At 50.5% G+C, this 26514-nt stretch overlaps 1 protein-coding gene across 1 annotated transcript in view; it reads right to left on the reverse strand.

Moving 5' to 3' along the window:
- Positions 1–26514, reverse strand: part of tanc2b (tetratricopeptide repeat, ankyrin repeat and coiled-coil containing 2b) — a gene marked incomplete in the record, with an annotated part of 130887 nt that overhangs the window by 32760 nt on the left and 71613 nt on the right. The window contains 4 exon segments of the mRNA XM_030339719.1: positions 1216–1473; positions 2689–2860; positions 7584–7732; positions 12950–13066. Of these exon segments, the coding sequence (XP_030195579.1) occupies positions 1216–1473; positions 2689–2860; positions 7584–7732; positions 12950–13066 (696 nt within the window).

Consider the following 26514-nt stretch of genomic DNA (forward strand, 5'->3'; position numbering starts at 1 on the left):
TCCCACCGGGGGGCCGTTGAGGACCTTTCTGTACGGCCGCCCCAGCTCGCTGTGTCTCCTTTGATGGAGGTGGGGAGAGGAGGAGGAGCACTAGGAGGAGGAGGAGGTAGAGGAGGAGTTGGAGGTGATGGTAGAGGAGGAGGAGTTAGGGGTGGAGAAGGTAGAGGAGGTATGGAGGAGAAGGTGAAGGTAGAGGAGGTATGGAGGAGAAGGTGAAGGTAGAGGAGGAGGAGCTGGAGGTGGAGATTGTAGATGAGGTGGAGGAGGAGTTGGAGGTGGAGATGGTAGATGAGGTGGAGGAGGAGGAGTTAGAGGAGGAGAAGGTAGAGGAGGTATGAAGGAGGCGGAGGTGGAGAAGGTAGCAGATGTATGGAGGATGCGTTGGAGGAGCTGGTGCCAGACAAGCACGACATAACCAGCGGTAAGTGTTTTATTACAGTGTTTACATGGAGCACCACATGTAGACCACGGGAACACGCACACACACACACACACACACACACACCCATACATCCAGAGAGAGCGAGCGAGAGAGAGAGAGAGACGGCTCTCCAGCCAGAGTGGGATGAGTACATAATCAGGCTCATCTTCTCGAACAACCACTCCGGTAAGATAGAATAACACAATCAGGGCTCGCTCGAAAAGACTCAGCGTTACATAACTGGCCTTTCCCCGCCATGTATTCAACATTAGTTTTGGGAGCGGATGCAGCGACGGGGACAGCGGCAGTGGGGTTCGATACACACGCATCAGTAACGCCATGGATACGGTGTCTTTTCGAGGCGTCTTCTTAACACCTTTTTTTACTGCAAAAAAAGGGTATTTTGTTCAAAAGCCGCGGGGAAATCCTTTAATAAGATTGATCCGCCGTCGCTCGCCTGCGTTGTTTTAAAGAGCAGAACGGAGGCAGAGGCAATGACAAACTGGGTCACAACTGCGTCTCGGTGTCAGGGAGGGGGAGGAGCTTAACGTCGAGGCGTGCCATGACACGCCGCGGGCAGGAAGGGCGCACGAGAGAGAGAGAGAGAGAGAGAAAAACAAGAGACATGTGTACCTGAGACCTTCAGCTGAGAAAACACTGCGTGTTTAGCGTCCTATTCCCTCTTGAGAAGACAAGAGAGGGAGAAAGGGAGAGGCAGGGAGAGAGGGGGAGAGAGAGCGGGAGGGAGGGAGGGCAGGAGGGAGGGAGGGAGGGAGGGAGGCGGGGCCACTCACCGGCCACAGAGTTGGGGCGGGGCATCAGGTAGAGGGGTATGGAGTGGGCCGAGTGCGAGGACATGCTCTCCAGGCTGCGCTCGGGGATCTTGTTGAGGCTGTAGGTGGAGGCGGTCATGTTCTCGTCCACGCGGTACAGCAGCGAGTCCATGCCCGACTTCTGGGGCTGCCACAGCTTCATGTTGCCGCGGCAACCGTCGCCGCCGCCGCCGTATTTGCCGCCGCGCTCGACGTTCTCAGAGTAGCTGGTGAGGGTGGCTGGGGGGAGGGGGGAGGGGGGAAAGGGGGGAGGAGGGGGGAGGGTTGTGTTGGTCGAGGGGTGTTAGAGCAGGGCATGGGTTGAGGAAGGATAGGTTCATGGGGCTAAGCATCCGATCTGTAGCCAGTCAGGATATCTATAGCTCTTCCAGATCTGTAGCTTGTAAAGATAACTATAGCTCTCTACATATCTATAGCTTCTATTCCTTAAATAACTATAGCTTCTATTTCTCGAATATCTATAGCCTACCATCTGCCATCGTCTAAAGCTTTTTAAGTCACCAATCTTGCACAAATATCTATAGCTCGTCAGGATATCTATAGCTCAATAGATATCTATAGCTTATATTTCTCAAATATCTATAGCCTACCATATGCCATATATGCTTACCAATCTACTTTGAGGAAGATTGCTAGATATTAGTGCAACTTTCTTAAAAATCTTTAGCCTATTGAATCCTACAGATTGACTCAAAACAAATTAAAAAGTAAAACGGTTTGCCAGCTCTCATAAAACCACTGAAAACAAACAGTCTAATGACTCATACCCGCAAGTGAACTGCTGCCAACAATGGCTTGTGTGCGTGATCTCAGTAGGGTCAAAAGGTTGTGTGTGGAAACAGAGGCAAGCTTGGGGGGGGGGGGTCCTCACCCCTAACCCTGACCCAAGACTGGGGTCACAGCCCCAGAAAGGCTTGGAACCTCAGAGTTAAACCGGGTCTGGTGACACAGGTCTGTGTTGTTTCATTAAAGCTTCACACACTACAGGGATAATGCAGATTCCTGTCCGCATTCCCCCCCCAGGGCCACCGTAGGGCGTGTTCCCAGGTGGTGCCGCGTGCGTGTTCTACCATTATGTCACCGACACCCCCACGCTTGCCGGCTACAGGGTCATACACGTCCACAACGTGTTCGGTTATCTCTTACAACGCATAATGTGCTATGGCTCCTGGCGAGAATCAGAGGCGAGGCAGAGTTAGTATTAGTGGCAGAGTGCTAATAACTTTCGCAAACGTCGTTCGCCCGAGGACGGTGTTAGTGCAGTACTTATATTCGGGTAATGGATAATATTTGAAGTAGTTGGCAATAAGAGGGCCGATGAGATTACACTTCTTTTGACTTGGTTGCGAAACAATTTGCAAAGCACCACATGACGAGCGTTAGCGACCGTAGCTCCATCGCGCTAGGAGGCCTTTGGCTCCGCAGCGTGCTCACCGATGATGCCGCTGTCCCGGCTCTCGAGGGTGGAGGTGGGGCTGGCGACGGAGCCGTAGGCACCGGCCTGTCCGGGCATGTTCGGTGGCAGGGTGGAGCAGGGGCTGCCTGCGGGTGGAGACGCGGTGCTGCTGGTCAGGGTGGAGCACGGACTGATCCTCTGGTTGTGGCCCTGGGGAAACACGAGACAGGACATTCATCTATGGTCCACTATTTTGTATTATTCTTAATCATATTCCACACATACTTCATTATTCTTCATTTTATTCCATAGCACATTTTATATATATATATATCTATATATATATAGGATTTAGTCGGATATTGAACCATAACACATGTAATATATATGTGTTATGGTCCAATATCCGACTAAATCCTTTTGGTTGAATGATGTGTCCTCTTTTGTTCTTCTTTATTTGACTTTATGTCACCGTCTTTAGGCTCATATTTCTGTGTGATTTTGCGGCGCCACATTGCCTGCACAGACTAGGCCGCGCCAAAAGAGTCCCGAGGCTCGGCTTCTCTGTCCCAGCGAAGGTTGGAGAGCTCTCAGGGTTTTTGTTAATGAAAAACATCGGAATCCAGTTTGATAAAAACCTCCCCGAGGTTTCACATCCCGTGCGTGTACATGCGTGTGCACGTGCGCACAGACCGATACGAGCACAGAGAACCCATGCGCGTGAACCTCCGCACGCGAACAGCCAGCGATCCGTGCCTCTACTCGCGCTCACTGAGCCGTCGTTCCGTTCGTTCCACAGAACAGAACCCGCTCCTTGAGCGGGCGCCACTCGGTGCCGTTCTGCTGAGCGTGACGGAGCCACAGACCGAACAGCGGGGGTCCGGGTGGGCCGGGTCAGCCGGAAGAATCATCCCCAAGACAACAAAAACACAGGACAGCGAGCGGATCAAAATATTCGTCACCTAAACAAATCAAACGCCGACCCTGGTGCAGGAAGAAACCAACAACAGTGGGGAGATGGTTGTGCTGTGATGCATGGTGGGGTGGGGGGGGGGGATGTTGATGTTGTGGTGATGGGGGCGGCCCTTCCCCGTGGCGATCCTGCTCTGTGTCTGACGACAGGACACCGTGGGGGCCAAAAATCACTCTGATGTGGAATATCTGCTGCCGCTGTGTGCTCACACGGCTGGCCGACTGACCCGCACGCACACACACCCAGTCTCACACACACTCAGTCACACACACACACACACACACACGCACACTAAAATGACACATTACATTAACCTTTACCCAAGCTTAACCTCAACAAACAGTAACACTACTGCAGTCAAACACACAAACACTGAAATTACACATTACATTAACCTTTACCCCAGCTTAACCTCAACTAACGCTTACCCTACTTTAGTCAAACACACACACACAATCTCTCTCTGAAATGGCACAGTACATTAACCTTCACCCTAACTTAACCTCAACTAACGCTAACACTAGTACACCTGAAAGACAACCTCCACAAACTTAACACACTGACATAAATACTTTGTGTCACACGTGCTTAAGTGGCAAATGAAATACCCAAACACGCACCCTAATCCTAAACTTACATGAAGCCTAAACATGAGCCAACGGCGCAAATGCACTCAAGCGTACACTCTCTGAACACAAAGTAACACTTGCATAAGCGCACCCGGAGGCCTACGCTGCTGTTCCTCGAAGGCATCGGCACTTATAAAACGCACTCATACAACATAAGCAAAAGTCTATACACAAACACTAATGGCATGCAGGAAGACAGGTGAATCACCCCCCAGGGAGTGGAATACACATTGACATATATAGTATATGTACATATTTTGTTATACTTTTATAATGTATATCATATCACGTTGTTCATATTTATTTGTATATTGCCTGTTTGTTACTTTAACGTAATGCTGCAGCCTATCTTGGTCGGCACGTTCTAGTGGAATAGATTTAGCGTGTACCTTCCTGCTTACAGCACGGATTTTAAAAACACAACAGAGAGAGGCAACAACACAGAGCTAGCCTTAAGAAGCGGTACTTAGCACGCACCGGCAAGAACAAGAGCGGGGGCGTGAGGCAGAAGACGAGCTCTCGCAGGCACGTAGGCGAGAACCGGCAGGGAGGGAAAGGGCAAGATAGACCACGCCATCGTAGAGCCCGGAAAACACACCGCACTACTGTGGTTAGAGGTGCAGCGGGGACGATTTAGGAGCCGTTATACACCTGTATTATTCATAGGTGCTGTAGGTCAGATTTAGGAGATATTGTATATTTACACCTGTAATATTAAACGTGCTGTAGGTGAGATTTAACTGACATTATATATTTACACCTGTATTATTAAAAGGTGAAGTAGGCAAGATTCAAGAGCTATTATATATTTACCCCTGTATTATTAAAGGTGAAGTAGGCAAGATGCTAAGAGCTATTATATATGAATACAGCGGTATTATTAAAGGGGCTGTAGGTAGAATTTGAGAGTGATTATATATGTATACCTGTATTATTTAAGGTGCACTAGGTAAGATTGAACAGCTATTCTTTGAGTGTCAGACTCTATAAATGCAGTAGCCATCAGTCGTCAGTGAGTGAAACGCGCTTTGAGAATAGCCGTTTAGAGTGGATGGTAACCATGGTGACCCGGTGTCTATCTGCGCCCCTGGTGGATTGTTTGAGTCATAGACTGTGACAGCAAAGCGCCAGTAAACCCAATATCCATTATGTGTGCGTGTGTGTGTGTGTGTGTGTGTGTTACTGCTAGAAATAGAGCAAAAGTTGTGAGGTCCTGCTCTTCCAAAACCACCTCAGCATTGGAATAACCCCATCTATCTAGACAAACACCACACACAGCGCAGAACACATGCAGAAACAAACACACACACACACACACACACACACACCCCCAACCAGACAGACAGACAGACACAGACAAAGTAGCTCATTCTGCAGGGCTAATGAACCCCGTCTGGCATGTCTCTGACCTTAAACACGCAAGGAATCGAATTGAACTCAGAGTCGGTTCTCTCCAGTCAGTGAGTTAGCCGGAGACAGAGAGACAGAGAGAGAAAGAGACACAGACAGAGAGAGATGAGGAGAGCAAGAGAGAGAGATGAAGAGAGAGAAAGAGAGAGAGAGACGGAGAGATGAAGAGAGAGAAAGAGATAGAGAGACAGAGATGAAGAGAGCGAGAGGGGGAGAGAGAGAGAACAAGAGAGAGAGAGAAGAGGCAATTAGAAGCACTTTGAGTGCTAAGGTCACCATGTGTCGCCCGCCTGTGCGGTCTCTCAGCTCAAACACCCACCTGCTGCAGGAACACTGCAGCCATGTGGAATTGCGAGAGGGGCAGTGCTTACGTATTTAAAACCAGAGGTCAAGCCGTTCATTGGCCAACGGGACCGGCTGTAAGTGATTGCTATTGGTGGATTTGCCACAGTGGCGGTCAATCAGGCGCTCTCCAGGCCGGCAGGTATTATGTTCCGTCATTTGTGATGGGAAATTAAAGAGAGCTCAAGGGCTAACGTTGTCCGCGGACGACCTGCCACACAATCCCAAACTGCAAGACTGATTCCACATTGTTATGTGAAGTGGAAAATTGTAAACGTTTAAAATGAGGAATCAGAATATAAGTGGGCAGCGAAAGATTGGCAAAGCAATGAAAAGCAGGACTCTTTGTCCTAGAAACCCAGAATATTAAAGAGTAATTAAAAATATGACTAACAGTCAGTGAACCCTGTCCAGCTATTATGTGCAAATCTCTTTACCAAATTCACCGGCTCCTGGGAAATGTAATGCAGTGGTTCTTTAAGGGAATGGGAATGTCTGTGTGTGGGTCCATGCACGAGTGTGTGTGTGTGTGTGTGTGTGTGTGTGTGTGTGTGTGTGTGTGTGTGTGTGTGTGTGTGTGTGTGTGTGTGTGTGTGTGTGTGTCTCTCGCGTTGCGCCCTCATACACACCCACAGAGACACAGATGTCTGTCTTGATTAGAAGAAAAGCAAAATTGGGAAACAAAAGGAAAGGTAAAGGCTACATGTATGTAAAAATAATAACGGAATGAGCCGAAGCACTTCCGGACTCCATCCTCAGTCCCTATCGCTATGACAACACCTGCTTGACCACCAGGATCACGCTCAGACCACCACGCCAAATCCCCTTAGCCATGCCGGCGATGTAGCGAAAGCGCCTTGGCTTTTAAACGCCGTTTCAACAGGCGTAGCAATTTCCTCCCCCTCCCCCCCCCCCCCCCCCCCCCCCCTAATCGCCACCATCATCCTTCCCTCTGGTATCGGTCCAAACATTCCCCACCCCCTCCCTCCCCGGAAAAACAACACAAAACCAGCCCAACACCAGAACCAGCGCCACAAGCAAGGGCTGTGGTGCTGGTTCTGCTGGTGGAATGGTTCTGAGCATCACAGCAGGGCTGGCAAAGGCGAATAGTTCAGGGGAACCGTTTGCCCCGATGAAACCAGCGGTAAAACAGGCCTGTAGCTGACCCTGAGATCAGAAGTGGAGTGGCAGTTGATCCCTGATGATGAAGAGTAACCTCCAGAGGTGCTGAGGGGCACCTGAACGAGGTATCTTTTGATCTGGGTGGTCTCTACCGCAGACACCAAGGGACTGCCACGAGTAAACAAAAAGACGCACGAGCGTAAATGTCAGAAGCTAAAAGGCTTTAGCGGGGAGAATCTTGTTTCAGTAAGGTTCATGCATCAAAGCTGCCTTTTAAAAAACGAATACAAGAACAACAAAATGTCTCCCGTCATGCAAGCAAGAAATCAATGATCCCTCCACCTCTACGACCCAGGGTACCAACGTGAACCACGTCATAGCTTCTCCTTCATTCGGCTGAAGGACACATGATCATCTCATCTGGCGTTGTGGCTCGATAGCGGTGGTCAGCCGTTACCTGTCTGTCCTCAGGCTCGTCCATGCTGTACTGGGTACCAGCTGGGCCCTCGCTGCCTTTGTCTCCCAGTAGGAAGCCCAGGCGCGTCATCAATGTGTTGGCTGCCTCATCCACCGATGGAGGGGGCCCCAGTTCTGGACCTGACTCCCCTGCAGAGGGAGAGAGGGGGAGAGAGAGAGAGAGGAAGAGGGAGAGGGGGGGAGAGAGAGAGAGAGAGAGAGAGAGAGAGAGAGAGAGAGAGAGAGAGAGAGAGAACAGGGGAGGGAGGGGGGTAGAGAGATTGTCAGGTAAAACGACAAAGAGAGAAAAACACAGGAACAAATTCTAAACGAGTCCAACAAGTCCTCCGCAGAATTCCCCTCAGAGAGGCGATGCCCAAAACACAAAAAAACAATGCAAACATCAACAAGGAACACATCCAGCTGAAAACCGACTTACTTCCCTCCCCACAAGAGGAACAACATCTCAGGCGCTAAAGTGAAAAAAAAAAAAGCCTACCAAGGCGGTTTGTACTAGATCCCGGAGCCCGGCCGCGAACAGAGAAGAGCGGAGGAGTAGACGACCTGAAGCTTCCTGCAGCTCTGAGCGTTGCATTATACGCTCACACACACACAAACACCAAACACACACACTCAAACTCACTGCGTCCACATGACTGAACCCTCAGGATGCACTGCCTTTCATTCGCCATTTGCACACAGCGTTGTGCAGACACAACGTAAGCTGATACACCCTCTACCAGTGTGCCTGAGAGTGTGTGTGTGTGCGTCTGTGTGTGACACTGCATTAGAGAGAGAGAAAATGGGTGTGTCTCTGTCCTATCCTTGAAAATAAACAGCACTGGTTGGCCAGCAGCATGATCTTAAATAAACACACACACACACACACACACACACACACACACACACACACACACACACACACACACACACACACACACACACACACACACACACACACACACACACACACACACTTTGCATTAGACCTAAACAAAGAGTGACTGGATGATCTCATCCTCACACACACCAGACACCTGACTTGTCGCCCAAAACAAACCCCCTCCCTCCACCAGATAACGGACTTTTCCCTCCATGGCACCGTGATGCCCCCGCCGCCCTCACCCCACCTCTCCCATCCACAGAGCTTCCTGCGAGCTCATTTTCACACGCTCATAAACACCTACCTGGATTGCAATGACATCATAACCAGAGGGGAGTTACAACGGCGTGGGTTTTACAAGACAAAAAAAAGAAGCCTCCACAGTTGCTTCTGACTCCTGTTGGCTGTGTGCCAGGGAACAGGTCAGACCGGACGAGCGGGCTCACTCGCAACACTACTTACTAAAGAGTACCGGGTTCGTGCCCGAGGCCACTCCCCACTGCCGCGATGGCCTTTAGAAGAATGCTTGGTCGTCGGTCAAAGGAGTACCACACTCAGTATCACCCCCCCCCCCCCCCCCCAGCCCGACACCCCCCCCACACCCTCCCACCCCCCAACCCACACCCTACCAATCAACTACTGCCACTTGGCAACTCCACGACGTCTGAAGTGACTTCATCCCGGGCCTCGAGATGTTGGGACTGATGGACAGCCGAATTGACAGGAGATCTCGAAGGCGCTGAGTGAGGGATGAGGAGAAGGCCTTGACATCCACAGATGTACAGCGACTACGGCCTGGCCGACGCAGGCAGTAACGTGTGCTAAGTGTGGTGCGGTGTGTCGCGAGGATTCAGAGACAATGTGGTTTTGTGAAAGACAAGATAAGGCACGAGTGAGCGAGAGAGTATTAACGAAAGTTTGAAGGTGAGTGTTGGAGATAGCGAAGCCAACCCTGGATTTAATTTAGGTGAGATCGCGTTTCTTTGACATTACGGATCCAGGACAGGCTTAGTGAACGTCTAAGTAGCTCTCTGTTCCATAAGCTCACCTGCATAATCTTCAGAGATGATAGGGAGGAGTGGAGGTCGAACATGTCAAATCCACACAGAAGAATAGTGTTTTATTGGGATCAAGAGGAACCAACAAGCCACTGGGCCGAGGTAGAATTGCTAGCATGTCTGTTATGACGTGTGGGTAATGTTATAGGAGGGGAAGGGAGGAGGGGGGCTCAGATGTCAGTGTTGGACCAATCTCGACGCAGGCGTATGCAAGTTGACAGACTGGTTGTAGTAAGCACAGAATGCATTAGTCACCAGCCACTGGACGGCTGAACGCTGGCCGTGTCCGGGATCCAGACAGCGGCTGCTTCATCCAGCCTGAGCTCCTGTCTTGAGTCCCCCCTCTCTCACCAGACCAAACAGACATTTCTCCAAATTGCTGATTTTGGCAATTTCATTTTAATTCCCTTTTCACAGTTACAATTCATTAAAGAAACATTTTGTTGAAAATTACCCCAAAAAGGATAATTACTGTGTGTCTGACCAATCTCTCCCTCTCTCTATCTCTCCCTCCAACCTCCCTCCCTCCTTCTCACCCACTCCCCTACTCCTCCCTCCTCCTCCCTCTCTCTCCTTCCCTCCCCTCGTCCTCCCACCACCCCTCTCGGTCTCCCTCCAAACCCCCCCTAACCACTGTCGCCCTTAAGCTGCACTTCTCACTCACACACTTGTTAAAAAGGTGTTTGCTCACACGTGTGCACATCATAAAAACTTCACAACACAGACTCGTTTTCAGTCGTTGCACTTAACCACATAGTTCTCCCAACCAAAACTCCCTTTGAGCGCACATTTCACATTTCCCCGTGTTTTTCTGCATTGCCTTTATGAGAGCGACCGACTCAATGAAAAACGAATTTCTAATGAGCTCTTAGCATTGTGAAGCCGCTCTCTGAGCTGCGGTCATGACAACGTGCGTGAGCCAGTGACGCATGTCCGGCACACCGCACCGCACGACACGAACGCAACGCCGAATCACTCTACGAAACACCCCTCCGCACACGCAGGGGAAAAAATAAAATCAGTTTTGCCAGCCCCCCCCCCGTCCCCCCCCCTTCCTGAGCAGCGAAGGAGACAGATGGTTACCATGGCAACTATCTTGCCGTGCGGCTAGGATTGCGTTTTACGGTGCATCGAGCGCATCTGCTTCTCCCCCCCCCCTCGGCCGACCGGCGCTGGCGGCGAGGGAGAGAGAGGTGGCCACGCATCACGCATCCCACGTCGCTCATCACGCATGGAGCATCGCGAATGAAGCAGGCATTTGGGTGGAGAGGGGGGGGGGGGGGATCTACAGGTAAAAGGGCCAGCCGATACAGAGCTGTCCAGGGATTGGGCCGCTTTCGGTTCGACCCACTGATCTCGGTAGGGAGGGACGCCTCTTCCCGGAAGACATCTCCGTTCGACTGCCGTTAGGAGGATAGAAGATCGTCCGAAGCCATTTTACACCTCTGACAGGATGCCGTGAGTCGTCCCCGCGAGCGCTGGTACAAATGTGGTCACATGGGTGTTGTTATTTTTGGGCAGGATCCGACTGATCCGAAATCAGCCGACGACGGGACGGATCCTCTGTGCCCGGGTGGCCGTAGCAGGCGCCTGGGCTGGCCAGGTATCAGCCAATCAGGGGGCTTGTCTGCCGCGGTGTGCCATCAACTGGGGAGCACTTGTTAAGGGCTTAGCCAAGCTATCTCCCCCCCCCCCCCCCGCCGGCCCAACCGCGGAGAACCCCTACACTGAGCCCCCAATTCCAGCTCCGAAAGCTGCTGTACAGCACAGCGTTCCTGCTGGTAATCCCTTCACCTCCCCCATCAGTGGGAGAGAAGAACTCGGTTCAAAATCCATCACGCTCTCACGGCAGAGCATGTCGACGTTCCGTGACGTTCCCGCCGGGAGCGGAGGTCATTCCGCCATTCCGGCTCCGATCCGAGAACGACCGCGTCATTTGATAAAAGCCCCAAAGACATTTTTATCTGACCGGACGCACTCGGCGCTTGCAGCCTGAAGTGGCAGCAGCCGCCGCCGACGAATGGCGCCAGGGTGGGCGTCGCGGGAGGGCCGTATATGCTTATTATACCGGCGCGGGGCTATTCATAGAGCATCATATTGCAGCAGGGCTATAAATAGACGCATCACCTACTTGGAGCTCCCAGCGAGCCGCGGCCTCTCGCAGCCGAGGGTGGCGGATCGAGGGAATGCCGGGAACGCGCCGCCGGCGTTTTTCACTCCAATTTACACCGGTTGAAGCGGCACCGGGCCCTCCTGCACGCTATTGTCCCGCGGCTCTGCGGGCAGAGAGAGCCTCCGCACTGAGCCGTCCTTCCTGGCTTGGATGTCTTCCTCCCCCCCCCCCCCCCCCCCCCCCCCCTCCCCGCCGTTGCCCTCCGGCCACGCTGACGAGGCAGAGGAAGGGGCAGAGAGCTATCGCTAGGCTTTTTTTTTTTACTCCTACCTCCTTTCCTTTCTCTCCTCAATTTCTTCCCTTGTTTGCTTTTTTTTTCTTTCGCTCTTTCGCTTGGTCTCCCAGAGGCAACAGGAAGGCAGCGGCAAGATGAGAAAGCAGATAGTGGAGAGAGTGGAAGCCGACTACATCCAAGCGCGCCCGAGCCCTGTCCTTGGTTGACCCGCGCAGCTCTCAGCTCCAGTGCGGCGCATGGGGAGAGGTTTTTAGACAATAAGGAGAGCAGCGAGGATCCTTATCTCTCGCTCGCTTTATAGTGAGAGATGGAGGGAGGGAGGGAGGGAGGGAGGGAGAGGAAGGGAGGACGGGAGGGAGGCAGTGAGGGGTGGCACAAGACCAAGTGAGGGCGGGGGAGAAGGGCGCCCCACAGTCCGGCAGATTGTTTGGCGTCCGCGACAGAGAGGGGGGTCAGTAGAGACCGTCTGCAGAGCCTAAACACACTCTGGGTAAACAGAATCGGACTAGACAGAGGCGGAGGGTTGGAGAGAGAGAGAGAGAGAGAGAGAGAGAGAGAGAGAGAGAGAGAGAGAGAGAGAGAGAGAGAGAGAGAGAGAGAGAGAGAGAGAGAGAGAGAGAGAGAGAGAGAGAGAGAGAGAGAGAGAGAGAGAGAGAGAGAGCTAGTGACAGGGAGGTAACGATGACGGACAGGCCCCACCAGAGCTTTAGCTTAATGACCCGAGGATCGCCCGGCGTTTCGGAAGGAGACGACAGCGTAAGTGACAAACACAGACGGAAGCCTTGTGTGCGTCGACACAAACCGCCGTATCTTGCCTCAAATAAGTGCTTTCCTATCTTTCGCCTCCTCCCCCGCCCCCCTCCCCTCCGTTTCGGTGCAGACACACACACATTGCTAATGTCGGCAACATCTTACGCAGGAAGAGACACAATCATGGCATTCCAATGTGACAGAATTACATAAGGAGAATTTGCCGACGCGACAAATAGCTCGGGTGCATGAGCTTGCCGGCACTTACCAGGGCGATATGCGTCCAGATCAGGGTTCTTGGCAGTAGTAGAGGTGTGTGTAGGGGAGCCAAGCTCTGACTGAGGAATTCGAGGGCTCTCCACAAACTTTGCTTTCCGCAGAGGGGCTGGGAGCAGAAAGCACACAGAGATGCAGACACACACATACACACACACACACACACACACACACACACACACACACACACACACACAAGAACATGAACAGAGAGAAGGAGAGGACAATACAATACACACACACGCAGACACACGCACACACACACACACACACACGCACGCACACAAAACAAAAGAGATGGAGACAAGAGAGAGACAGGGAGGGAGAGAGCGACAGGGACATGAGAGAGAGACAGAAAGGCCTGGTGAGCGTGAAGAACCACACAGATACAATGACAACATGCCAATCTTTTGGAGCCGACATACAGTAGACGCGTGTGGTGTCCGTGCAGAGCCATAGCCTTGACCAACTGCTTAACCCCCACCACCACCACCCACCACCACCACCATCACACCCCCTGCTGAACGCATTCCCCAAACAACCTCCTGTTACTTATAAAACAACCGCAAACGTGACATTGCCTAGCCGGAGGCGCGGAGCACGTTCAAAATAGCTTTGAGTCAGGAGCGCAGACAGACGGCTGTGAATTCAAGCGGGAATGTAAACGACACTCGTTTGGAGACAGGTCCTCACGCTCCAGCGAGGCTCTCGCTGTGAGCCGTCAGAGCGCATTCATCGCAACGAGAATGTCAAGACTCGGGTTGGGCTCCCGGACGGGGGTTTTCTGTTTTTTTCGTCCTCTCTCCGGCGAATTCTCCAGCTCAACTTAGGTTTTTTTCTTTTTAACAACAAACGACAACAAGGTTATAAACAGTAACCAGAAAACACCTGACGGCGAAGGATCCTGCTACTCACAGCACGTGCTCGCTAGAGTCTTTGCTCTGTACCCTTATGAGAGCTGAAGAAACGCACACACAGGCGTCTGTTATTACCCGTTATCAGGTGGTGCACCTGTCGAACGAATCACAGGAATGCAGCGCCTATCCACACCTGCCTTTTTTGCGAGAGTCCGAAGTCGCTTTACCGTGCCAAAGAATTCCCAATGAAAATAGGTTCTGTCCAACAAGAAAGAAAAAATTCCAATGATGCCCGCTCTGATGACAGATGCTGAAACTGTTGAGCCAGCGAGACGTCTATTCTCCAGGAATACTCCAGGTGCTCAGGCTGAAACTATTCAAACTATTGGAACAATCACCTTTTCGAGGACGTGTGGGAATCCATTTTAACCGCCGTAGCGAATCCATTTTATCCCGTCTCTTTAAAAAGAAAGAACCCTTGGATGCGCGGTTCAAAGTAAATTTCCTCGTTTCCGAGTTTTTTTTTTCTGTGGAGCGCTGGGATAAAAGCCGAGGGTAATTGTCTCTTAATTGCGCCGCGCTCCTAGATGGGGGTTACATGTGACACTACCTGCGCTCACACACACTGAACACACTGCCCTGCGCACACACACACACACACACACACACACACGCACGCCAGCCTGAGCCCCGATGGAGAGCACAGAGTCCAGAGTTCTCCGTGGCAACGGGGTTTGTTTGGGGGAGGAGGCGGTGGGGAAGTCGCGACACGACGGCGGTTGAAACATCTGCTGCAGCAGCAACTGCTCTGACATCTGGTAGCCGACGTCAACGGCTTTTTAACTGCCGCCGCTGCTGTGTGTGACCTCCGATTACCATCCAGCAGGGTAGTGTATGGCACAGTCACAGCAACAGTCCAACCACAGAGACATCATACATTAGGGCTGTGCAGTTAATCCACATTTTGATCGTGATTTCGATCATTGGGTCAAACGATCTTCAACTATATGTTTTTCTTAATTCATTAAATGTTTTATAGAAGTTTTACAGCTGGAAAAATATTTGTACAATATCTTTGTTTGAACATTTTGTATTTTAACATTTTGCGTATTTTTTTTCCTCAGTTCCAAAGTGTTTTTTGAAGAGAAATGCTGAACAAATGCATCATGTTTTCAACCTCAAAAATAATTGTTTGAATAATCGTGCTTTCAATGAGGACCAAAATATTCGTGTTAAGGATTTCTTCCATAACCGAGCAGCCCTATCATACAGAACCGTCTGCCTGCCAATAGCAATGGAGGCGTGATATGACAATGATTATAATGGAGGCCTGGTGTGCGCAGTGACGTGGGTCCAGGCGTTCTTTTTCATGGCACGTGTTAATGTGTTGGTACGATCCGGCTGGCCGGCTGGGCTCACTGGCTGCAGCTAGAGAGGAGCGCGAGGCGGAAGTGACAGATGCCAAATTGAGAAACTCTACTGAGTCACGGAGCCAGCAGGGCGAGAAAGCAAGGAGTTGGAGTGATATGCTACCAACTGCCGCGTTGATGATAAGCCCTTAGATAAGCTAAGGTGTTCTGTCTGAATCCACTGGAAGTCGATTGGGATAAAGGCTTTTAGAAATGAATTAATAGTTAAGACTTGTTATCCTCCTTATTTTCTGAACTGGAAATCAAACTGTGTGCTGATTGTGTATCGAATTCAATTTGGAATACATTTGTACGTTTCCCGCCGAAAACGAGACATTGATGAAGGACATGGAGAATCTTACCATAATGTAAACACTGTATTTCCCCGTTTCAGGCGAGAACGTGAACAAAACGTAACGAGAGCACAATGGAACCCTTTGTCCTCACCTTTGGTTCCTTTCAGGGCTTCCATGCACAGACTATTTGACTATTTAATTAGCCCACAACGTACGCCTGTACAGCCTACGGCCAGGCACGGCGTAATAAACAAACCTGTCTTAATATGAAGGGGCAGATCAATGCGGCCCTAATTAAAAACCATACGGCCTACCGTCATCACAAACAACAACACTTCACATCGATTATTTTACCTTCTATTATTTCATACAATTAAATTCTTTGCAAAGCTCCGAGACACGGTGTAACAGGGACGTGAGCCCTGTGAGCACTACACGTGTTTAAGATACAAAGTGCACACTTTTTTTTTTTTTTTTACAAAGTGCACACTTTTTTTTCCTGTGACCAAATCCCTCACCCCTGATAACGTTGTACAGAGTCTGGCGGTATCCTCGGGGGAACCGGATCCCAGGGGACTTGTTGTATCTAGCGGCGGGGATGTAGTGGTGTGCCAGGCCGGGGCCAGGCCGTCAGAGTGATGGATGGTGAGCAGGACGACCCACTCCCCTAATGAGCTTATGAATAAATACATGGAGTGCAGAGTTGCCGTGTGTGCCGATGCACACAGCCGTGAAATAGATACTTGTTATGAGCTCAGAAGGTGTGGGGCGCCTCGGTCCACGTGATTCCACCGTGAGAGCGTGTGTGTGCGTGTGTGTGCGTGTGTGTGTACGCATGCTTGTATGCATTCATCAGTGCATGTGTGTCTAGGCATGCGTATGCATGTATGCATGTAGCAGGGGTACAAGTGTAATTAGTGCTAGCGTGGGGGGGGGGTTTGGGTTGGAGGAGATGCGATAGAAGGAAAGGGAGGAGGAAAAGGTTGATAGAGGAAGTCAGAATTAAAACAGGATGACGTGCGGCGGGCTGAACCCCGAAGGCTAGCGGGGGACCCGTGGAGAAATCACGCACCACAGAAGAAGAAGAGCGAAATAAATAACCGGCCGGTGGGTGCTGCTGATTTAAATTCACCGAACCCTGGATGCTCCGATAATGAAAGAGGAAGGGCTCGGGGTCCCAGACACAGTCAACCTGGGCTGAGAGCGACCGCTGGGATCACCGCGACCGGAATATGAAGCAGAGCTGCGTCAGATGTGTGTGTGTGTGTGTGTGCCGTTAACCTCAGATTAATCCAAGGAATAACTGCAGGGAGAGGAGACATTTTGTTCCTAGCAAAGAACATTCTTCTCCAAATACCGCTTTCTCGGTTACGTGTGAATCCTGGGCAACCACGCAGAGAAAAAATAGAAAATAAAACACATCAGATCCCCTACACACACGCACAAGCAAACACGTCTCAGGAACAATGTAGTTATGGGCATACAGAGAGAGAGAGAGAGAGGGAGAGGGAGAGAGAGAGAGAGAGAGAGAGAGAGGACAGACAAAGACAGAGAGAGAAAGACAGGGACAGAGAAAGACAGAGACAGAGAAAGAGAGATAGATAAAGACATAGAACGAGAGCGAGAGAGAGAGAGAGAGAGCGAGAGAGAGCGAGCGAGCGAGCAAGAACGAGAGAGAGAGAGCAAGCACGCGGCCATGATTGCTATGGCAACAGTGGAGCCGAGAAGAGAGCGAGAGTCCGTCCACCTTCCACACATGGACGTGGTGGTTGGCGGTGAAGGGGTGGGCCGCACTCACCGCACTATGCATCACAACGTGCGCCACACTAAAGAACATTCGCTTCCGCCAACGACGGGGAGATTGGCAGTCAAGGTTATGAGTATTCAAGTAGCCAATCACAGGCCGAGCGGTTTGGAGAGTCATGGCGGCACTTCACCCATGCTTCAGAAAGGCGCCCAGCGTTAGTGATTCATACACCGAGTGTGGAGTGTCGATTTCGCCCAACACGCCATGAATATTGTTGAGCGTTGACGGTGTAATGACCTTTACGGTCGGGGGAAAAAAAATATCTTTATGTTTATGTCATCATTTTAAACATTATAAACTTTAAACTGCTTGGACACGGTCTTATATTGAACATGGCCGTGACTACAAACACCTGAGGAAGCTAGCTTGATACACTGGTCGTGTTGTTGAAAGTCATAACAATGCCTGCTTGTGCTCCTCTTCTCTTGATACCGATGTCAACGTGCCCGCGCCAAACACATAACCACCATTTTGGAACATTGATTTGTCCCACTGACCGTGACCTCACGGAGCACGACGGAGACGTCGAGGATCCTCATGCCCTTGTACCGCTCCCTCGTCAGACAGAAATGAGGTATTAAGGGACCAGATTAAGCCAGGTTATATTCACCTTGCAGCCTCAAAATAGAGGCTGGTGATGGATGATATGGGCGTACATCCCTCCCTCCTCCACTGTGCATAATTGTGAGTATGTGTGTACGCGCGCGTGTGTGTGTGTGTGTGTGTGTGTGTACCTGTGCGCACGTGTGTGTGTGTGTGTGTGTGTGCGTGCGTATCGTGTGTATTTGTGCACACATGTGCATGTGTGTGCTTGAGTCTGTGCTTGTGGGTGTCATTCATCATTACAACGTGGCAGGATTACCCAGAGCAAGGTAACACACATCAGAATCCGCAGGAGAGCCCAGGAGAATCCTTCATTAGCCCCACAAAGCTGTTGACCAGCCTCCGATAAGCCACACTCCCAGACACGTCCAACAGCCCAAAGAAATGGATATTTCAGATGCTTCCCTCCTCATGAAGAGTGCATCACTAGGCAGGATTTTTCAGAGGTTGTCTCGAGGACACGCTTACAATACTGAGCTGTTACTTGGATCTTCAGTCCAGAGAATCATAACACTGACAGAAACCTCCTTCTGTCTTTGTTCACGCACTGTTTTTTAACAACTCAAAACTCAACGCCGCCATTTTGGTAGGACGAAGGACAGATCGCTACTCATGTTTTACGATTCCCAAGCGTTTCTGCGAAATGTGTGTTCTGCCACACAATTACTGACAATCAACACATTTTCACAATCCAGGCCTAGTTCAATCATCCTTTCCTTTGCCTGCTATACCTCCTGTGTAGCCCAAATCAATTTGCTGGGTGATTTTGGATTTCTGATTTATAAACAGTCTAGCACCATAGAGAGCGCTACATAACCGAGGACTACAGTATGTGAGGGGCGGCGGATGAATCACTTAAAACAAAAACATTCATCATATATCAGAAGGTTACCGGCTGCGTTCTGCGCTCATGACTACCTGATATGCTGACCTGTGTCCCGGCCTCTCCAGCCCTCCTACTGCATCAGATCTGGGACTCCATGATTCAACACCGAAGGCAAAAGCTTCTCCGACGCGCTCAACGTTAATTGAGTCAGACGCCGTAACCTTTTGTTTTCCTAATGGCCTCGCTTATGCAGGTGGGAGGTTCAGGGGGGCACAGTTCAGAGCGCAAAAGCTTTCTCTCGGCCCATCCGTCAAACGACCGCGCCGTGGGTGGGGGGTAGGGGGGCTTGGGGGGCTGAGGGGTGAGGGGTGAGGGGGGGGGGGGGGGGGGGGGGGTTGCACTGGCAGGCTTGAGCTAGCAGGCCTACAGGAACCTCATGCTCCACGTGGTAGCGCGTTAGCCCAGAGTCGTCGTGAGTCAGTGTGGTAATTGGTGGGGACTCCGCTGGGTCCCGCGGCCCTAAGAATAGCCCAGGTAGCCTTGATCTCTGCTCAGGGCGCGCCCACGAACCGCCTCGCTGTGAGACTCACTAACACGTTTAGGACCGGGTCCGGGTTCCAGGATGAACACCTGCCACCAGCCAATGGCAGACATGTTTGGCAGATATATTTTAATTTAATTTAATGTATTTTTTATATATTTTTTATTATCAGGATTACATTTAAAATAAATTGCTTTTTGGTAAATGTTGGAATATTCTGTCGGTCTGGCCTTGTGGAAAAGCCTATTTGAAACATAAATGCAAGGAAATGCTAGGACCAATCGGCACTCGGAGCGCTATGATGGGACCAATCAGCGCTCGGGGGCAGGAGGTTCAGTTTATGACTAACAAGGAGCGCCGCAGTCTGCCGAATTATGATAACAGGTGGCGCTGGAGGAAAGTGTAGCAATCCAAACAGGTTTAATCCAGAATAGACTGAAATACGATGTTAGGAGATGAACAGAAATCTGCACGGAGGCTTCTCTCACATAAGAAATTATTTTTGTTGTACTTCCAACAGGATCTGGCAAGTGAAGAGAGACGTCACTCTGAATAGCTGGAGAGGTTTTTGAACAACGCAAGGCCACGGCCATATTTGGAAATCAATTGCTGCCTAGTCAAGGCCAGAAGAAACTCAGTCATGAATCTCAAGGGTGGTCTCACAAGGCCAGGTTTCGGCCGCTTTCGATGGCTGTGGATGAATAAAAAAACGACGACCAGAATCAAAGGAGCTTACCATTACCAGCTTGAGGGCTAAACGGACAAGGTCATTAAGACTAGAGTCGTAATCTGCCTGAGCCTATTTTTAGCACTCCGTAAAAATCACCACATCAAAAAACATCAGATCCCCAACGCAGAATGTTACCCCAAGCACCGAATTCCTTGACATTTAATTAAAAGAAACATCTAGTGTTGTTGTTACATAATCCTTTCTCCCACATGAAACATATCAAGTATTATCAGCCCTGGGCCCTTGACAGAACCGTCAAGTCCAGATAACACCCTGAGAAAAAATATTAAAATATGTGAAATATCTTTACCAACGGTGGAAGAATAATTATTGAATTGAAGCCACCCCAGATGGTGTTGTTTATCATAATTGTTCAATGGCATGCGTGCACACGTGCACACGCACACACACACACACACACACACACACACACACACACACACACACACACACACACACACACACACACACACACACACACACACGTGCGTTGGAACGGCAGCCGTACGTATTCCATACATCTGTGCAAGCAAAGAACACAAGGTAATCCACACCAGTCTTCTTTTGTAAGCAAATCATTACAGGGCTATTAATAGCTCACTGCGGGTTTCTCATCCTAGTCCACAGCTTCCTACAGAAATAAATCGCCATCAAAAGATCTTCATGGTGAAACAAAGCTACAGGGTGTCTAGTTCAAAACCATGGATGCAGCATCATTCGGGATGGGATGAGCATGTGAGTGGGAGCATCAGACCGGGGACAAGGGGTCGAAGGCTGGCTGAAAGCAGGCTGGGTGTTAGGTCCGTAGGGGGGGGGGGGGGGGGGGAGGGCTTCATTAGTCCATGGCTTCAAGTTCATTAGTCCCTATTCCATCTCCTGGGGGAGAAGTTCCAGGGATGTGTCTCAGTCATTTCCGTTGTTTATTTCCCAGGCGTCATCGGAGGTTGATTTAAAGCCTGCCCAGATGACGTGGACAGCAGACAGTAGACACAGCGTTGGCAGGGCGGGTGGATAGTCATCACATGGAGTGGCGTAGTGTCTCAATGCGCCTGTAGATTCATCACACCATCTGATAGAAAGCGATCACTCACGTTAGCGTCGGGGGAAATTGGTGTTACGAAAAACGATGGATGTAAAATACTTTGTTACGGTCTGAACAATGTGTGGAAACGTCTCGTGGGACGCAAAACTCTGGAAGCCGTGTTTCAGTCCAACGGGTACATTTCATGGATTATCTCTAGTTTACAAGCCATTGGTTTCTGCGGCTGGGCGTAGAATCTACTGGGAAGGGAAAGTAGCGGTGAGCGCGAGACATTACGTGAATCGATGTGTCTCAAGCTGCTGCCGTGGAATAAACTTCAGATCTTCTTCAAGGTACGAGGATATGAAGAGACAGCACTGAAAAGAACAGGCTACATGGATAATGTGATATGATTCCAAGACCGCAGACTTGCCATACAAGCAGAGCTTCTGCAATATAAAATGCTATAATGGAATCCTTCCAGTTGGAACAACTTCGCTTTCAATTTTGGGCAAACTAAATGCTCGCCTGAGGCAAAAGGTCTCAGTTTGTCAATAACCACGTTCGCCCTCATAGATTTTGTGATTTACAGCCCTAATTAGGATCTCTAACTTCCTGGTAAAACAACAGAAACCATTAAGGACGTCCCCGAGTAGAAGCTACGTCCTCTTGTGAAGCAACACTGACCCAAAAGACGAATCCTCTCTACATAACTTTGTCAAAAATGTCCTCCAACCAAGATGGCCGACGACCCCCCCCCACCCCTGACCTGGACCATGTGTTCTCTGGTGCACCCCGATAGCGCCCCCACAACACAGCACCTATCTAAGCTACACCAGCTAACAGAGCTAGCTAGCCTATCATGAGGCCGCGAGGAGTGAGGCCGCCCAGTGTGTCCTGAATGACAGCTGACAAGGTGGGCCCATCCAAGCTCTCTCCAGGCGGCCACACTAACCGGTGTGAACACGGTCTACGGGCGCCTCATCAAAACGCGCTCACCTGAGACCGGCAAAACGCAGCAGATGTTGGCCAAGTGCTGGTGGTTTTTACAAGCAGATGCTGTTATTGAGACATTCTGTACCGTTCACACATGTGGCCAAATGTACGTGCGCACGCAAGCGGACATGAAACAGATGATATTAAGCAAGTAGTGTGGAATACTGAGGGAGGGATGATCAAGCACATCACAGACACACAGACAGACACACACACACACACACACACACACACACACACACACACACCACCTCAGAGCAGGCAAGGGCGGGCACCAGTCTGCAGCAGCCGGAAGAATCAGAAATCGGATCTCTGCAAAAGGCTGGCTAATGCTGAGACCCTACAACAAGAACTGCTGTGTCCGTGTGTGTGTGTGTGTGTGTGTGTGTGTGTGTGTGTGTGTGTGTGTGTGTGTGTGTGTTCGTTTGTGTGTGTGAGGGAGGGGGGCCGGACTAATTGCGACAAAGTTTGACTAGTTTACCGAACCATAGAGTTATTTCGGTATTGTACATTTTTCAAATGGGAACATCAACATCACGAGCCGCCCACAGTTTACTGCTCGGGAACACACACACATGCGCACACACACACACACACACACACACACACACACACACACACACACACACACACACACACACACACACACACACACACACACACACACACACACACACACACTCTCTTAGAGACAATTGGATGCTCACCCACGCTGACGCATCACCCTTAAAAAAATCCCAGCTAGCAATGAAAGAAGGGTAACATTATCGCTTCCCGCGGTCCCCCAGCCTACGGCAGTCATTAGGGAGCAGACCCTCCTGACAAATGCATCATTTCACAGGGAGACACGCCAGCCCCCCCCCGCACACTCCCCCCTCTAACAGCCTCCGTCTGGGCCAGCGACGCCGGGCGGTCAACGCAGCGACGCGACCCACCGGCAAGGCAGGTAAAGGTGATGACCAGGTGGGGGGGGGGGGGGGGGGGGGAGGGGGGGGTGGAGGTGGGCCGACAGCTAACACGCGAAACACACACAACAAGACATGTCACGGAGACCCTCTCACGTGACGACGACTTGAAGCCAAAGGGGAAGCGAGGGGGGTCTCGTCTGCGTCTGCCAGGGTGTGTCGGGGAGTGGGGGTGGGGGGGGGGGGGGGGTCTCACCATCGTTAAACCAGCTCCGGCATTCCGGAGTGGGAGAGAACGGCAGCGGCGCTCCGGGATTGGCGTCCAGCGACGTCAGAAGAGCTTCCCTCCGGGACGATGACCAGCTCATCAAAAGAATGGGAAAAAAAAAACAGCGGAAGTACGGAGAAGAAGAAAAAAATCACACACACCCACGGAAACGCCGACCTGCGCCGGAGCAGGGGGGGGTGGGGGGGGTACGGGGGCTGTACTGAATCTCTACCGCTTCTCTGCGTCCTCTCCTCCCTGCGGTCACTGACTTCTTCCTCTTCTTCTTCTTCCTCCTCTTCTGTTTCCTTCAAGGTAATCTCCTTGAATCCTCCGGTGTGCTGACGGACGTCAGCTCGATGCGGTCGAGAGCAAAGCGATACGGAGCCCGGCTGATAGGGCAGCGACGGCGGCGGAGGAGGGAGTGGGGAGAGAGAGCGCGAGAGAGAGAACGAGAGAGAGCGAGAGCAAGAGAGAGCAAGAGCGAGAGAGAGAGAGAGAGCAAGACAGCAATAGAGGGAGAGAATGAGAGCGAGTGAGAGAGAGGGGAGAGAGAGGACGAGCGACCGAGAGGGAGGTAGCGGAAGGGAGCCGGGGAGAGAGGGAGGGAGAGAGGGAGAGAGGGTGGGAGGGAGGGAGGGAGGGAGGCGGGAGGCAGCTGTCACTGAGTTGCGGAGGAGCGAGAGACCGAAGGGGGGACCACAGAGGTGACGCCGCTCTGGGTTTTTTGGCCAGGCGTTCGTCCGAACACTAACCGGAAACGGCCGGAAGCTGCCGGCAATAGCGAGGAATAAAACCAGGAATAAAAAGGGAAGAGGTGATCGGTGAGGCAGACCGGGATGGAGCTCCCCGCTCGGGATGTGAGCTCCGTGACTGCGTTAGCGCCTAGCGTGTTATGTATAGAAGTGGGAGGCGCGCGTGTTCTCACCCTCTCTCTCTCTCTCTCACACTCTCTCTAACTGTCTCCGTCTATCTCTCTCGCTCTCTCTCTCTCTCTCTCTACGGGAACAGGAGCCCAGGTCTCCACTAACAGATGAATGGCGCAGTGCTGCTGTTGTCATGGTAACCACAGGGCTGAGAGAGGAGGAGGAGGAGGAGGAGGATGCGTACCGAGGGAGGAGTTTTTTTTCTTTTTTTATAAAAATGAACATGGGGGGGGGGGTGGCGGGGTCTGCTTCGCATTAAAGGGACACTGTTTTGTCGCTCCCACTGTGGGGACGTGGGGACGATCCATACATCCATATGTATACATACACCACAGCTATCAAAGAGGATACAAACGCTCTCCGTCTCTTCGGCTCGGCCATGCCTCACACAGACCTCGTTTTACCCTTGAAAACACGCCTGCATCACTGCCGCCATCATTGTTTGCTCCAGGAGCCTAATATGGGCAAATAGGAAGTATTTTTATAACACAGCATTGTGTTTGGTGGTTCATCTTCTTTAAAAAGGTAATTGTACATCTCCCCATGACAAGGAGACACAAACGAGCCTTGAATATGGAAGGTTTGAGGGGTGAATATAGCACTATTTCGTCATGACATCTGCTCCCCTTGTTCTAACCTTGCTTCGTCAACACCTTCTTCTTATTGAAATGCGTCACTTATATTCCCAACCAGTCTGTAACGCTTTTAGAATTGTCTTCAGTATTTATCTCTCCTTTTGTCTCCCCTGCTTTCCCATGCGGTCGTATTTCCCATCTGGGATCGATAAAGTGTTATCTTATCTTAAATAGTGAGCCCCATCTTCGAAAACCTCCTCCGTGTGAGGTATGGCTGGATGTTTATCTTGCACAATCAGTGCCTCATCACTTTCAAAATGGTTACTGGGAACGAAGACATTAGTAGAAGAATGCAATAGTATGATTCATTCCTCTATTAATAATAGATTCATGGGTCGAATTACTGAACTTGGAACTGGATATCATTTGGAATAAGTCGATGGAGAAACACGCTAGGTCAATGTGGCTTTTCTGTGTTGGATTACTCCCCAACATTAAATTACACGCCAGATGTTTCCCCTAGATAAATGAAAATGGAAGTCCAATGAACGATATTATTATGGAATCCATAGAGGTGGGACACTAATCCACAGCATAGTTTGTACCATTGTGAAAATGTGCTAATTCGTAGTAATCTCATCAGATCATCCTGAGCTTATGTCATGTCTGACAGCCAATCATTGAAGCTGCACCATATCTGTAGGCCTAGCAACAACATTCAAGTTCCAAACTTCTACCACCGTCATCGTCTAGGTAACTACGTATAATGTTTCTGTGTCGCCTCAATCTCCACCGGACATGACAAAAGAAGAACACCATGGTCCCGCTGTCACAAAGTCCTTTCCCGAAATTGAATATTGAATTCTTGGCGAACGCATCGTACAATTTTGGTCATTGTTGCTGGAGAAGCTTTACAGACACATGGAGATGGGTTTTAGTTAGCATCAGGGTAACAATGCTGTGTGAGGAACTTGCGTCAAAGTCTTTTTTCAAACTTGACAGAGGCTATCAGCCAGGGTTTAATGCACAACGCAGGAAGAACATTGTGCTACTTGCCGAAGATTCATTGTCTCTTGTCCAGTCCACATATATTATATATACGGCCCACTAGGAAGATAAATTATGCCGGAGTGCATTCAGCGTGTATTCCCACAGGAGTCTGAGACAACAGTCTGAAGTAACTGTAGACTGATTTCCCCCCTACATCACGAATTGATATGATGTGCGATTTTGAGTTTGGAACGCAATAGGCCTGGGTGTTCATTACTCAAAAATAAATGATATTATGTTGTTTTAAAACAATACCGCTTTCTCCCTAGATACCGAAGAGCAATTCTACTCTCAATGTATTCTTTGGGCTCTGCTCGAGGCATCATTCCTCGGCATAAATTAGCCTTCCTGCACTCTCCCTTCATCTTTCATATTCCACCTGTGACAGGAAAGCTTAGAAATGTCACATTTCCATTCAGTGGAACAAATGACTCGGGGAGTCTGCGGTGAACACGGAGGCCCAGAGAGGAAATCAGGACGATAATTGAACAACGATTTTCTCTCCAGGTGCAAGTTGCTTGTAAGTAGCGGGCGGAGGGAAAATGGAGATTGAGATGCCCCCCCGAAATGTCAGCTCGCATACCAAATATTCAAAGAGGGTAGGAGGTGTCCAGCCAAAACACAGAGCCCGGGGAAAGAGGCGCGGCTGCAGGGAAAGGTCTGAGGTGTCCCCAAATGTCAGCCTTCATTTCACAAACCTCCCCATGGACCACAATATTCCATCTGATAAAACACTCTGGCCTTTCCAAT

Source organism: Gadus morhua, chromosome 18 (genome assembly GCF_902167405.1).
Source record: "Gadus morhua chromosome 18, gadMor3.0, whole genome shotgun sequence".
In the NCBI taxonomy this organism is placed as follows: Eukaryota; Metazoa; Chordata; class Actinopteri; order Gadiformes; family Gadidae; genus Gadus; species Gadus morhua.